The 13,298-nt window shown below is 40.8% G+C and overlaps 2 protein-coding genes across 2 annotated transcripts; one reads left to right on the forward strand and one right to left on the reverse strand.

Annotated features, from left to right (window-relative positions):
• Positions 1-1,979: 1,979 nt before the first annotated feature.
• Positions 1,980-8,848, reverse strand: epdr1 (ependymin related 1). The gene is made up of 3 exons (XM_075482150.1): positions 8,504-8,848; positions 5,957-6,165; positions 1,980-2,684 (listed from the first exon to the last, which is right to left on the reverse strand). Exons 1-3 carry the CDS (start codon positions 8,737-8,739, stop codon positions 2,491-2,493), a joined length of 639 nt encoding a protein of 212 aa, XP_075338265.1. The 5' UTR covers positions 8,740-8,848; the 3' UTR covers positions 1,980-2,490.
• A 2,036-nt stretch (positions 8,849-10,884) lies between these two features.
• LOC142398191 (tripartite motif-containing protein 16-like) lies at positions 10,885-12,946 on the forward strand. Its single transcript, XM_075482151.1, has one exon. It carries the CDS (start codon positions 10,885-10,887, stop codon positions 12,547-12,549), a length of 1,665 nt encoding a protein of 554 aa, XP_075338266.1. The 3' UTR covers positions 12,550-12,946.
• Positions 12,947-13,298: the final 352 nt, after the last annotated feature.

Below are 13,298 nucleotides of genomic sequence, written 5' to 3' on the forward strand. Positions count from 1 at the left end.
TTTAAGTATAATCTTCCCCAACACTTGTATTCCCTTTTGAAATGTGGTATCTCCCAGAAATGGAAGACACTTTAATATCAGTGTTTATCAGGAAAATGACTGGGTTAAATATTGTATGCAAGAAGATGCAGTGCATTGCTTTGCATGTTGTCATTTTGGAGGAGCCTCAACTGTAACTGGGGTGTGAGTGAGACTGCATTTGCACACAGATAAGCTACATAGCAGACTTTTGTGGTGATTATTTGCTGGGAATGTATATTTATTGATTGATACTGTAGTCATGTGACTATAGTGACCATGCCGTACCTTAGCTTTGGCTGAATTGACGCCACTGATGAAAGGGTGTGTTTTGGTCACAGAATCCAGGGTGTGAATGATTGTGAGGAGAGACAACGCTGCTCCGTAGCTGCTGGGAAGCTGAAACCTGACACCGCCTCCTCGGTTCAGCGATGTTTTTTTCCATTTTGAGGCTGTGTTTGAAACCGCATACTACTCCTACTACTCATACTGACTTTTACCCCAAATGCATACTAGATTCTCCGAAATGTTGGGTATGCATCATGAGGTTACTACTCATACTCAAACTACCCAAGATGCAACGTAACGTGACGTCGCCGATCGTCATTTCCTGTCAAAACGGCAGTTTCAAGCTAGCTACAACGAGGGTAGGTTCACTTCCTGTTTTCAAAACAAAAGCACCAATTGTATGGTAATGGCTTTCCCTATGATAAAAGGCAACGGGTATTTTATTTTGTGAAAATAACCGGAAGTGCGTTGCTCACTGCGGCTAGCTTTAGTAGCGCCGAATTCGTGATAACAAAATAGTAAACAGCCGGTATTTTGTCAGGTTTTCAACACGTTGGGGATCTAAACGACTACTTTCTCGCCTGAAAATGTTTCAAATGTTGCTAAAGTTTACAGAGTTTAGAGCTTAAGGGAAATCAGCTTCAGGCCGGCTGATTTCGGCTCGGGCAGGAGCGAAATGCATTGTGGGTAAACGCTCTGCATACTGTCTGATCGATGAGTATGTAGTATGCAGTATGCAGTATGTAGTATGTAGTATGCAGTATGTGGTATGTAGTAGGCAGTATGTAGTATGCAGTATGTGGTATGTAGTAGGCAGTATGTAGTATGCAGTATGTGGTATGTAGTAGGCAGTATGTAGTATGCAGTATGTGGTATGTAGTAGGCAGTATGTAGTATGCAGTATGTGGTATGTAGTAGGCAGTATGTAGTATGCAGTATGTGGTATGTAGTAGGCAGTATGTAGTATGCAGTATGTGGTATGTAGTAGGCAGTATGTAGTATGTAGTATGCAGTATGTGGTATGTAGTAGGCAGTATGTAGTATGTAGTATGCAGTATGCAGTATGTAGTATGCAGTATTTAGTATGCGGTTTCGAACACAACCCTATTCTATAAACCGTCGTTTTACTTGAGCGCTAAATTTATCCTCCATTTTGTTTGAGGGGGCAGATTTGTTGCCACACTTTCACCACTTTAACACAGTAAAGTGACAAAAGCAAAGTCCACGTGCATCAATCCTGCAGTTTGGCCCAGTTTGCTGGTTTTATTGATGCAAAATGACAATCATTTGCCAGATTTTAAAGCCCTGCACTGTGGAACCATCCTCTCGCTGTTTCTCTCTGCTTTTTTTCTGCAGATGCAGAGCTGTGTGTGGGCAGCTGGCTCCACCTGCAGGCCACGCCCCGTCAGTGCAGCTTCTTATGCCGTTCTTCTGCTTCCACATGCTGCCAGATTTTAGAATCGGTCCAGCAGCATTTAGGAGAAATAAGCCGTTACCTTTGGAGCTGTTTGGGTCTGTCACTGAGCCACTTGCAGCTGAACCTGAAATCTCGTGTCTGCATTCTGCCTTCTAGCCACTTTGGTTTTGTATCCATGTCCAGTTTAGACATGAATGTCTAAATGTTCTGTGCATTCTGCTTTGTACTTTAACAGTAAAACACTCCAGGCTTTTGTCCTTTTCACGTCACTTTTATTTGTCAGTTTCAGCTGCGAGTTACATTTCTGATTTAAGATTTTACATCAAAGTTTATATGAAAAGCTAATAAAGTACAAAGCACTGCTGTAGATTAGTGGTTTTCATTCGTTCAGACAAGTTACAAGACAAAGCGGATCGTTGGGTCATTTCGCTTCCAGGATGATGGATTTCTCAGCTAAACTTAAGGTTCTCGTGTTTTAATCTAAGTTTTCACAACAAAATCAAAGAGTGAAGCCAGAAAAAAGGAGTGAAAGTCACAACAGAAGAACGTCCTGAAGGATGATGACATACATGGACGCTCTGGGAACACTTTGCTGATACGTTTGACTACAGAACGAGTATTTTTACTAAAGCGCTTCTTGCACGGCAGCTTAAATCTTTTTCTTTGTGCATCTCTAGCGGTGAACGTGGTAGAAGAAGAAGAAGAAGGAACTATTCAAGGCTAAAAAAAAAAGCTGCTGAAGATCAAAGGTGAGACCGGCTGAGTCCTCAGCAGTCGGAGTCGAGCATCCTCTCCAGCCGAGGCGACTGGCAGGTGGGCGGCGGGGTGAAGACGTTGGGGTCGCTGATGCCCAGCTGCAGGCCGAGGAAGCGGGTGGAGGTGGTGACGCTGTTGTTCCTGACGTAGGTCTCCTGAACCGGGTAGCAGTCTTTCAGGGTGTAAACGCCCACCCAGGTCTCATCTGGTGGAGAGAGGAGGTAAATAATTATGATTACAATGAATTTAATTCCAATTGTCTTGAATTGGACTTTATTATTTAAGTGCCTTGAGATGACATTTGTTGTATTTGGTGCTATATAAATAAAAATGAATTGAATTGAATTGAATTGAATTGAATGCAGGAGGTGGAAACAAACGCCCGCTCCACCTCCGTCACAACAACAACGATTTTCTGTGTTGTTTCGTTGGGGTTTATTATAAAAATAACAAGGTTAAAACAGCTGGAAACACTATTCAGAGTTCATCTTACCAAAACTCGACTGTCACATATCGCCGACAACTGTGACAAACGTCAAGCTTCACCCTGCAAACGTGTGTTCGATAGCCGGGTGAAGCTTGACGTTTGTCACAGTTGTCGGCAATGTCATCTCAAGGCACTTAAATAATAAAGTCCAATTCAAGCCAATTGGAATTCAATTCATTGTAATCATAATTATTTACAAAATAATCCAATTCATTCATACATACGGAAGCCCAGAGCGGACGTGGTACGTATACTGCAGTATGTAGTATGTAGTATGTAGTATGCAGTATGTAGTATGCAGTATGTAGTATGCAGTATGTAGTATGCAGTATGTAGTATGTAGCATGTAGTATGTAGTATGCAGTATGCAGTATGCAGTATGTAGTATGTAGTATGCAGTATGCAGTATGCAGTATGTAGCATGTAGCATGTAGCATGTAGTATGCAGTATGCAGTATGCAGTATGCAGTATGTAGTATGCAGTATGTAGCATGTAGTATGTAGTATGCAGTATGCAGTATGTAGTATGCAGTATGCAGTATGCAGTATGCAGTATGCAGTATGCAGTATGTAGCATGTAGTATGTAGTATGCAGTATGTAGTATGTAGCATGTAGTATGTAGTATGCAGTATGCAGTATGCAGTATGTAGTATGCAGTATGTAGTATGCAGTATGCAGTATGTAGCATGTAGCATGTAGTATGTAGTATGCAGTATGCAGTATGCAGTATGCAGTATGTAGTATGCAGTATGCAGTATGTAGCATGTAGTATGTAGTATGCAGTATGCAGTATGCAGTATGTAGTATGCAGTATGCAGTATGTAGTATGCAGTATGCAGTATGTAGCATGTAGTATGTAGTATGCAGTATGCAGTATGCAGCATGTAGTATGTAGTATGCAGTATGCAGTATGTAGTATGCAGTATGCAGTATGCAGTATGTAGTATGCAGTATGCAGTATGTAGTATGCAGTATGCAGTATGTAGCATGTAGTATGTAGTATGCAGTATGCAGTATGTAGCATGTAGTATGTAGTATGCAGTATGTAGTATGTAGTATGCAGTATGCAGTATGCAGTATGTAGCATGTAGTATGTAGTATGCAGTATGCAGTATGTAGTATGTAGCATGTAGTATGTAGTATGCAGTATGTAGTATGCAGTATGTAGTATGCAGTATGTAGCATGTAGTATGTAGTATGCAGTATGCAGTATGCAGTATGTAGTATGCAGTATGTAGCATGTAGTATGTAGTATGCAGTATGCAGTATGTAGTATGCAGTATGCAGTATGCAGTATGCAGTATGCAGTATGTAGCATGTAGTATGTAGTATGCAGTATGTAGTATGTAGCATGTAGTATGTAGTATGCAGTATGCAGTATGCAGTATGTAGTATGCAGTATGTAGTATGCAGTATGCAGTATGTAGCATGTAGCATGTAGTATGTAGTATGCAGTATGCAGTATGCAGTATGTAGTATGCAGTATGCAGTATGTAGCATGTAGTATGTAGTATGCAGTATGCAGTATGTAGTATGCAGTATGCAGTATGTAGTATGCAGTATGCAGTATGTAGCATGTAGTATGTAGTATGCAGTATGCAGTATGTAGCATGTAGTATGTAGTATGCAGTATGCAGTATGCAGTATGCAGTATGCAGTATGCAGTATGTAGTATGCAGTATGCAGTATGTAGTATGCAGTATGCAGTATGTAGTATGCAGTATGCAGTATGCAGTATGTAGTATGCAGTATGCAGTATGTAGTATGCAGTATGCAGTATGTAGTATGCAGTATGCAGTATGTAGTATGTAGCATGTAGCATGTAGTATGCAGTATGCAGTATGTAGCATGTAGCATGTAGTATGTAGTATGCAGTATGCAGTATGCAGTATGCAGTATGTAGTATGCAGTATGCAGTATGCAGTATGTAGTATGCAGTATGCAGTATGTAGTATGCAGTATGTAGTATGTAGCATGTAGCATGTAGTATGCAGTATGCAGTATGTAGTATGTAGTATGTAGCATGTAGCATGTAGTATGCAGTATGCAGTATGTAGTATGTAGCATGTAGCATGTAGTATGTAGTATGTAGTATGCAGTATGCAGTATGCAGTATGTAGTATGTAGCATGTAGCATGTAGTATGCAGTATGCAGTATGTAGTATGCACTAATGCAGTATGCAGTATGCAGTATGCAGTATGTAGTATGCGGTTTCGAACACAGCCTTTAATAGCTAGACGCCATCTTCTTCTTCTCTGGAATTCAGCTAAAGCTCCCTCCAGCTCTCAGTTGCTTAATGAAACTGTGTCTTTTCTAAAGCTAGAGAAGATCAGATATTCAGTGAAAGGTAACTCTACAACTTCTACAACAAGTGGCTTCCTTTTTTAACTTTTTTTCCATTCTCTTCGATTTTTGCCTGATTGATGGACCCCCACTCACTCTCTCTCTCTCTCTCTCCTTCTCTTTCCTCTCTTTTTCCTTTTCTGTCTTTTGTCCTCCTTTTTATTTACACTGAGCAGACACGTGTACATATTACACTTATTATACTTATTTAATTGCTATATATAGATGTCCTTAACTGTTAGTTAAGTAGCCCCCACCCAAAATTGTGTATTGTTCTGGAATTGTTGTGAAACAAACAACCTAAAAACACTAGAGGACTGTTGCTTTTTTTTTTAAACTCATCAGGATGCACATTATTTTGGCTGTTTGCTCAAACTGACAGCGGTGATCCATGCCCAATGTGCCTTACCTCTCAATACAAATATTAAACAAAACAAACAGCTGGAACCAGCTGCTTCAGAACACAAACGAACTTTAACGGAACTGCTCTGCAGCCACAACCTTCATGGGAAACTTCACGGCTCAGTTTTCAACAGTTATGAGGAATTATGCAACGAAATACCGATCAAAACAGATCCGATTTGTGAAGGTCGGTTACAATCTAATCAATATTCAGCATGTTTCTTCTTTAACAGTCAGACTCACGCTGGCGCGCCGGCTTCCTGTCTGACCACTCCTGAACCTCCACGTTATCTCCGGGGCCGCCGATGAAGTACTGCTCCTCGAAGGTGGAGTTGGCTGGAATGTCAAAGGGATCCCAGGCCTCCGTCAGAGCCAGCTTTGAGCAGTCCTTCGTCTTCTGGTCGATCTGGAACATCACCATGCTCTGGTACAAGAAGATGTACTCAAAAAACCTGCAACAGGAGCAGAGAGGGGGGAGCATGGATGAGAAAAACGGGTGAAAACTCAACACCCGCAAAGCGCCACCCTGAAATAAGCATCGTTTATTTTACCTGCGGATTGTATACCACAAGTTCCTACCCTTTTTTTAAATAAAACATTACAAACAAGAGTATATCACATAAAAGAAAGAAATAGGATCAAATGAATAAATAAATATATATACAATAGATAATAAATGATATCATGAATCAGTGCTGGAGAGGTTAGAAACCCTGGGGGGGGGGGGGGGGGCTTATCCAGAACCTCACTATTAAGATAAATAAACTAAATTAAATGTATCTTATCAGGATAAAACAACAAATGGATTAATGAGAGAGGGAAAAAACAATAAAGAATAGAAAACAACATCACAAAAATGAATAATCAAGCAATGAATCAAGAAATAAATTACAATGGCAACTATAAACAAAATAAATAAATGTATTAATTAATTAATTTATAAATAAATAAATAAATAAATAAATAAATAAATAAATAAATAAATAAAAATAAATAAAAAATAAATTTATCCAACTTTATTGGACGTTTGGGAGACTGAAGGTTTCTGTTCTGTGTAAAACTATTAAATGCATCTTATCAGGATAAAACAACAAAATAAATTAATGAGAGAGGAAAAAAAAACAATAAAGAATAGAAAACAACATCACAAAAATGAAAAATCAAGCAATGAATCAAGAAATCAATTACAGTAAATCAAAAGACTAAATTGCAATGGCAACTATAAACAAAAAAAACCTAAAATAAATAAATGTATCCAACTTTATTGGACTTTTGGGAGACTGAAGGCTCCCGCCCAAACACTAAACAAACCAAAGTCGATTAAAAGGCCGAGTCCTTGTTTATCAGCCAGAATGTTTCACAACTCCAGATTACGCTGTAACAACACGACTCGGTGTGTGCTGCAGAAATGAATCTAACGGCGGTTTACAGCAGGGTCACCAGCTATGAAGGTCCGAAAAATACAAAATAACCGACTCAAAGAAAGAAAAAGCTGCTTGAACAGACGGTCTGCCCCCACAAAGAGTTACCAGTTTGAGTTTAACACCATTTCTGCAGCGATTAGCATCTTATTAAAGGTTTTTAATCCTTTCTGACTCAGCTTCTCAATCCTTTCCCAACACGCTGGAAGACACCAGGTAAAAGATGCTGCTCTGCTTCAGAGGGCTTCAGTTTGCAAAGGGAGCATAAAGGGAGACGGTCATGTGGTGCGATGAGTCCGCATTTATCCCGACACCCATCATGCTTTGTGTCCCCGTTTAGCTGCAGCGTGTGCGGATGAGATCAGCTGACGTTTTAAAGTTTGCTCATCAATAAATATCTCTCTCAACGGGATTGATTGGGCTCAGATTGTGAAGGAGACGTTTGATCTTTATCCTGCCGGAGGAGACGTCGTCAATACGAGATCTGAGTGAAAAATCAAAGCAACTGTGGACAGAGATTAAACGAATCATCTTAACGAAGAAACGAGTCGTCATCACAACCAGAAGTGCTCCAATATCACATCACGTGACTTTATTCTGACCGGAGAGACTAAAAGTATCAGATTATATAACAGAATAAGGTTATTATTCAGTCTGTTGGCTGAGAACAGAAATATAAACTGTTCTATAAAACAGGATGACATCATCCTGACGTGAGTTACACCAACGAAAGGAAAATGGTTTCCTTATGAGACAAAACGTGAATTAATTTAAGAGTTTATCAGCGCTCAGTTTTTACACAGTTAAAAACGCATTTAAAACAGAGTTATAACAGAGTTTAAAACAGAGTTATAACACATTTAAAAACACATTTATAACGCAGTTATAACACATTTAAAAACACATTTATAACACAGTTATAACACATTTAAAAACACATTTATAACGGAGTTACTACCAAACAGAAATGATACCATCCAGCCTGTTGGACGTCTTCGTGTTTAAAACTGATGTATAAATCCTGATTACATGCTCATCCTTATTTATGATCATTTAACCTGCACGTAATTTAACATTTTATGAAGGAACTTCAGAATAAAGGGCTCACTGGTTATTCTAACATTTCACAACAACATCAAAGTAAAGTGGAAATGCAGATATTCAGAACAACAACAACATAATAATAATAATAATAATAATAATAATAATAATAATAATAATAATAAGTATTATAATAATAATAATAGCTGGGTTAAGACTGTCAGTAAGCCTTATTTTAGCTCATTTTTACAGCGGAGTGTCGCGTGATGAAAACACAACATGCATCTTTGCATCTTTGCATCTTTGCATGCAGTTGTTTAGTTCTTACTTCTGACACGGAGTGTGTTTCTTGTGCTGCTGCAGGACTCGGATCCTCTGATTCGGGCTGTCGTAGGAGACCGCGGCCCGGCTGTTTCTGCCGGTGCTGTGGTCGTACACCACCCACTTGCCCTCCCATTGCAGCGGGGCGAGGCACGGCGCGGCCGCGGGGGAGCCATCGGGCCGCGGGAGGCCGAGCACAGAGGCCCCGGTGGCGGACAGAAACGCGAGCAGGAGTCGGTGCATTGTGTGAGAGAGGACTGTCCCGTTAACCTGTCCCGTGTTCTGCAGGGAGCGAACTGCACCTGCTGCCTCCAAGTTAGCCTTAAAAAGGTGGAGATAGCCTTCCGGTTGAGACTTTCAAAATAAAAGCATGCGCCGGAAGAAGCTGAATTTAATCTTTTCCTGTTTGATAGCGAATCAAAATGAGTGTTAACAGGCAAACAGGCGTGAGCTATGGAAGCCCGTTTCCGCCACTTAATAAAAATAAATTTAGAAATACTATATCATAATTATGAGATACTAAATCGAAATTATGAGATACTAAGTCGAAATCATGAGATAATATCTCATAATTATGAGATATTAAGTCGAAATTATGAGATAGGTCTAAATTATGAGATACTATCTCAAAATTTTTACTTAATATCCCATAATTATGAGATATTATCTCATAATTTCGACTTAATATCTCATCATTATGAGATAGTATTTCCAAATTTATTTTTATTAAGTGGCGGAAACGTACGGTGGCCGACATGTGCCAACACGCTGCAAACGCCGAAACAAATCCAACAGTAAAATGCTGCAAGAGAAAAATGCGGCAATAACAAAAACGACCGGAGCAAACGCGCTGCAAACCCCAAAACACATGCAAGAGAGAAACGCTGCAAACTTCAAAACACATGCAAGAGAGAAACGCTGCAAACCCCAAAACACATGCAAGAGAGAAACGCTGCAAACCCCAAAACACATGCAAGAGAGAAACGCTGCAAACCCCAAAACACATGCAAGAGAGAAACGCTGCAAACTCCAAAACATGGGCAAGAGAGAAACGCTGCAAACTTCAAAACACATGCAAGAGAGAAACGCTGCAAACTTCAAAACACAACGGAAGTTCGCCAGGCCACTAGGGGGTCTCGACCTGTGGGATAGGGGATCGACTATGGGAGATCTACCATATTAATGAAAGAGAAGAAAGTCAAAAGGTACGATGTCCTCATGTCTTTTTTAAACACTTGGCCGTAATCTTTTACCTAATTATAGAAGAGCAGCGGAGTTATGTCGCTATAATAAGGTAAATGATTACAGTGAAGTGTTTAAAAGTTTGGAGTTTGCAGCGTTTCTCTCTTGCATGTGTTTCGGAGTTTGCAGCGTGTTTGCACATGTCGGCCACCGTAGAAACGGGCTTCCATATATTTCAACTGTATTCAACTGAAAAAAAAGTTTAATGTTGTCAACATACATTAATACAGTTGTGACTGGACATGATAAATCCGCAACTCGTGTCATATCTATCTATCTATCTATCTATCTATCTATCTATCTATCTATCTATCTATCTATCTATCTATCTATCTATCTATCTATCTATCTATCTATCTATCTATCTATCTATCTATCCTTCTTAATCAAATCAAATTTATTTGTAGCACATTTCATGTACAGAACAGTTCAAAGTGCTTCACATAAAATAAAAGCATTGCAGCAGGGAGTGGAAGAAGCATTAAAAATACATAAAAGAAAATAAAGAGAAACAAATAAAATCATTTAAATGAATTTAAAAACCAGCAACAGTCCAGATAAGTTCAAAGATATCGTGCAGATTTCATGCATAGACACATGAGAACAGAAATGTTTTTAACCTGGATTTAAAAATGTCTACATTTGGTGAAAGTTTAATCTCCACTGGCAGTTTGTTCCACTTGTTTGCAGCATAACAGCTAAATGCTGCTTCTCCATGTTTAGTCTGGACTTCAGAGGGAAGTGTTTTTCTTTGTTAAGCCACTGAACTCTGATCTATGAACTAATTTCATGATCTCAGGAGAAGCTCATTTGTTTTATTTTAAGTTCTGTAAAGAAAGAAACTTTTAAAATGAAACTCAAGCTAATTTCTGTACAAAGGGATTAAAAGAAGAATCTAAACCTGAAATTAGTGTAAAAAAAACCAACTTCAACACACTTCCTGCTCTCAGCCACAGCGGCTCCGCTCTGCCCACGTCTCCTTGTTCCCTCCCCTTCAGATCTGCAGGTTGATGATGGGTGTAACCAACAGGAGGGGAGCTGATAGGCTCTGTTCTCTGCACCGACACGTCATTTATAGCTCAGAGCTCAGAGCAGTTTCAGCTTTCAGGAAGTGAAACTCAGTCAGTCGCTGATCTGAGAGGAGAAATGGCTCAGAAAGGAGTTCAGCTGGACCGAGAAAGCTTCTGCTGTTCGATCTGCCTGGATCTGCTGAAGGATCCGGTGACTATTCCCTGTGGACACAGCTACTGCATGAGCTGTGTTAAAGGCTTCTGGGATGGAGAGGATCAGAAGGGAATCCACAGCTGCCCTCAGTGCAGGAAAACTTTCACAGCGAGGCCTGTCCTGGAGAAAAACACCATGTTAGCTGATTTAGTGGAGCAGCTGAAGAAGACTGGACTCCAAGCTGCTCCTGCTGATCACTGCTATGCTGGAGCTGAAGATGTGGCCTGTGATTTCTGCTCTGGGAGAAAACTGAAAGCCATCAAGTCCTGTTTATCCTGTCTGGCCTCTTACTGTGAGAATCACCTTCAGCCTCATTATGATGTGGCTCCATTAAGGAAACACAAGCTGGTGGAGCCCTCCAAGAAGCTCCAGGAGAACATCTGCTCTGTTCACGATGAGGTGATGAAGATGTTCTGCCGTACGGATCAGAAGTGCATCTGTTATCTCTGCTCTGTGGAGGAACATAAAGGCCACGACACAGTGTCAGCTGCAGCAGAAAGGACTGAGAGGCAGAGAGAGCTGGAGGGGAGTCGGCAGCAGATCCAGCAGAGAATCCAGGACGCAGAGAAAGATGTGAAGCTGCTTCAGCAGCAGCTGGAGGCCATCCATCAGTCTGCTGATAAAACAGAGGAGCACAGCCAGAAGATCTTCAGCCAGCTGATCCGTCTCCTCCAGAAAAGAAGCTCTGATGTGAAGCAGCAGATCAGATCCCAGCAGGAAGCCGAAGGGAGTCGAGTCAAAGAGCTTCAGGAGAAGCTGGAGCAGGAGATCACTGAGCTGAAGAGAAAAGATGCTGAGCTGAAGCAGCTCTCACACACAGAGGATCACAGCCAGTTTCTGCACAGCTGGCCCTCAGTGGCAGCACTCAGGGGGGCTACACACTCATCCAGCATCCAGATCCGTCCTCTGAGGCACTTTGAGGATGTGACAGCAGCTGTGTCAGAGCTCAGAGATAAACTACAGGACATCCTGAGAGAGGAATGGGCCAACATCTCACTGAGAGTCGCTGAAGTGGATGTTTTACTGTCACAGCCAGAACCAAAGAGCAGAGCTGGATTCTTAAAATATTCATGTGAAATCACACTGGATCCAAACACAGCGTACACACATCTGTTACTGTCAGAGGGGAACAGAAAAGTGAGATTAATGGATCAACCTCGGTCTTATTCTGATCATCCAGACAGATTCACTGACAGTTTTCAGGTCCTGAGCAGAGAGAGTCTGACTGGACGTTGTTACTGGGAGGTGGAGATGAGAGGGGGAGGAGTTAATGTAGCAGTCGCATACAAGAACATCAGCAGAACAGGAAGTAGGGATGAATATGCATTTGGATATAATGACAAATCTTGGTCATTATATTGTGACCCAAACAGTTATAGATTTAGGTACAACAACATAGAAACCTCCATCTCAGGTCCTCGGGCCTCCAGAGTGGGAGTGTACCTGGATCACAGAGCAGGTATTCTGTCCTTCTACAGCGTCTCTGGAACCATGACTCTCCTCCACAGAGTCCAGACCACATTCACTCAGCCGCTCTATGCTGGAGTTTGGCTTTGGGGCTCTGGATCCTCAGCAGAGTTTGTGTAAAGTGAAATAAATGTGTTTAGTCAGCTTGTTGCTGACAGCTGGTTGCTGGGATGTCTCTGCTGTTCTGCTGTTTATTTGCTGCTGTTTCCTGTGTCTGTGCAGCCATGGAGGATATCACTGCTGATGAGGAGTTTGACTCACAGAAATATTTCTCCACATGAAACTCTAAACTTCTCTGAGCTCTAAACATCAGTGGGATCCTGGTGTTGATGTGTCTGTATGTTGTTGTTTCTCTTCCACTTCATGGAGCCCAGCAGAGGAATCAGCAGACCTTCCTTTATCACAGACTCTTTTCACATCTCATCACTTTGGAAATGGGAAAATAATCCTGGAGTTACGCTGACTTTGATTTGTTCCAGAGATCAAATGTTGTTGCTGTTTTCTGAGCTGACCAACAGATGAGGAAGTCTGTTCTGAGGTGTTCAGAAACTGTCAGAAATTTGTGCTTTTGACTTTCTTCAAGAAAACAGCTTCATCAAAGATAAACGAGTCCAGTTTTCTTTGAATGTGTCCAACAGAGATTTTTCTTTCCTCCGTCTCTCACTCAGAAAGATCTGATCCACATGCTTCAGATGATCAGTTATTATTCTGGGAGCTCTGTTGTTCAGACATTTCTTCTTTAACACGCAACAAAAATAAAAACAAATATAATCTAACAGATTATTTTTATAGAGTCATGTTACTTCTAATAAATAACCTCATGGTGTTCATGAAAAACTTAAAAAGTTACGAGGTAAACACTTGTTTAC

The sequence above is a fragment of the Odontesthes bonariensis genome, chromosome 14 (genome assembly GCF_027942865.1).
Source record: "Odontesthes bonariensis isolate fOdoBon6 chromosome 14, fOdoBon6.hap1, whole genome shotgun sequence".
NCBI classification, from domain to species: Eukaryota; Metazoa; Chordata; class Actinopteri; order Atheriniformes; family Atherinopsidae; genus Odontesthes; species Odontesthes bonariensis.

Coding starts and splice junctions, on each gene's coding strand:
- epdr1 (XM_075482150.1), bottom strand. CDS start 8,739: ATGCACCGACTCCTGCTCGCGTTTCTGTCCGCCACCGGGGCCTCTGTG. Junction 6,166..8,503: donor AAACACACTCCGTGTCAGAA/GTAAGAACTAAA, acceptor CTCCTGTTGCAG/GTTTTTTGAGTACATCTTCT. Junction 2,685..5,956: donor CAGGAAGCCGGCGCGCCAGC/GTGAGTCTGACT, acceptor TCTCTCCACCAG/ATGAGACCTGGGTGGGCGTT.
- LOC142398191 (XM_075482151.1), top strand. CDS start 10,885: ATGGCTCAGAAAGGAGTTCAGCTGGACCGAGAAAGCTTCTGCTGTTCG.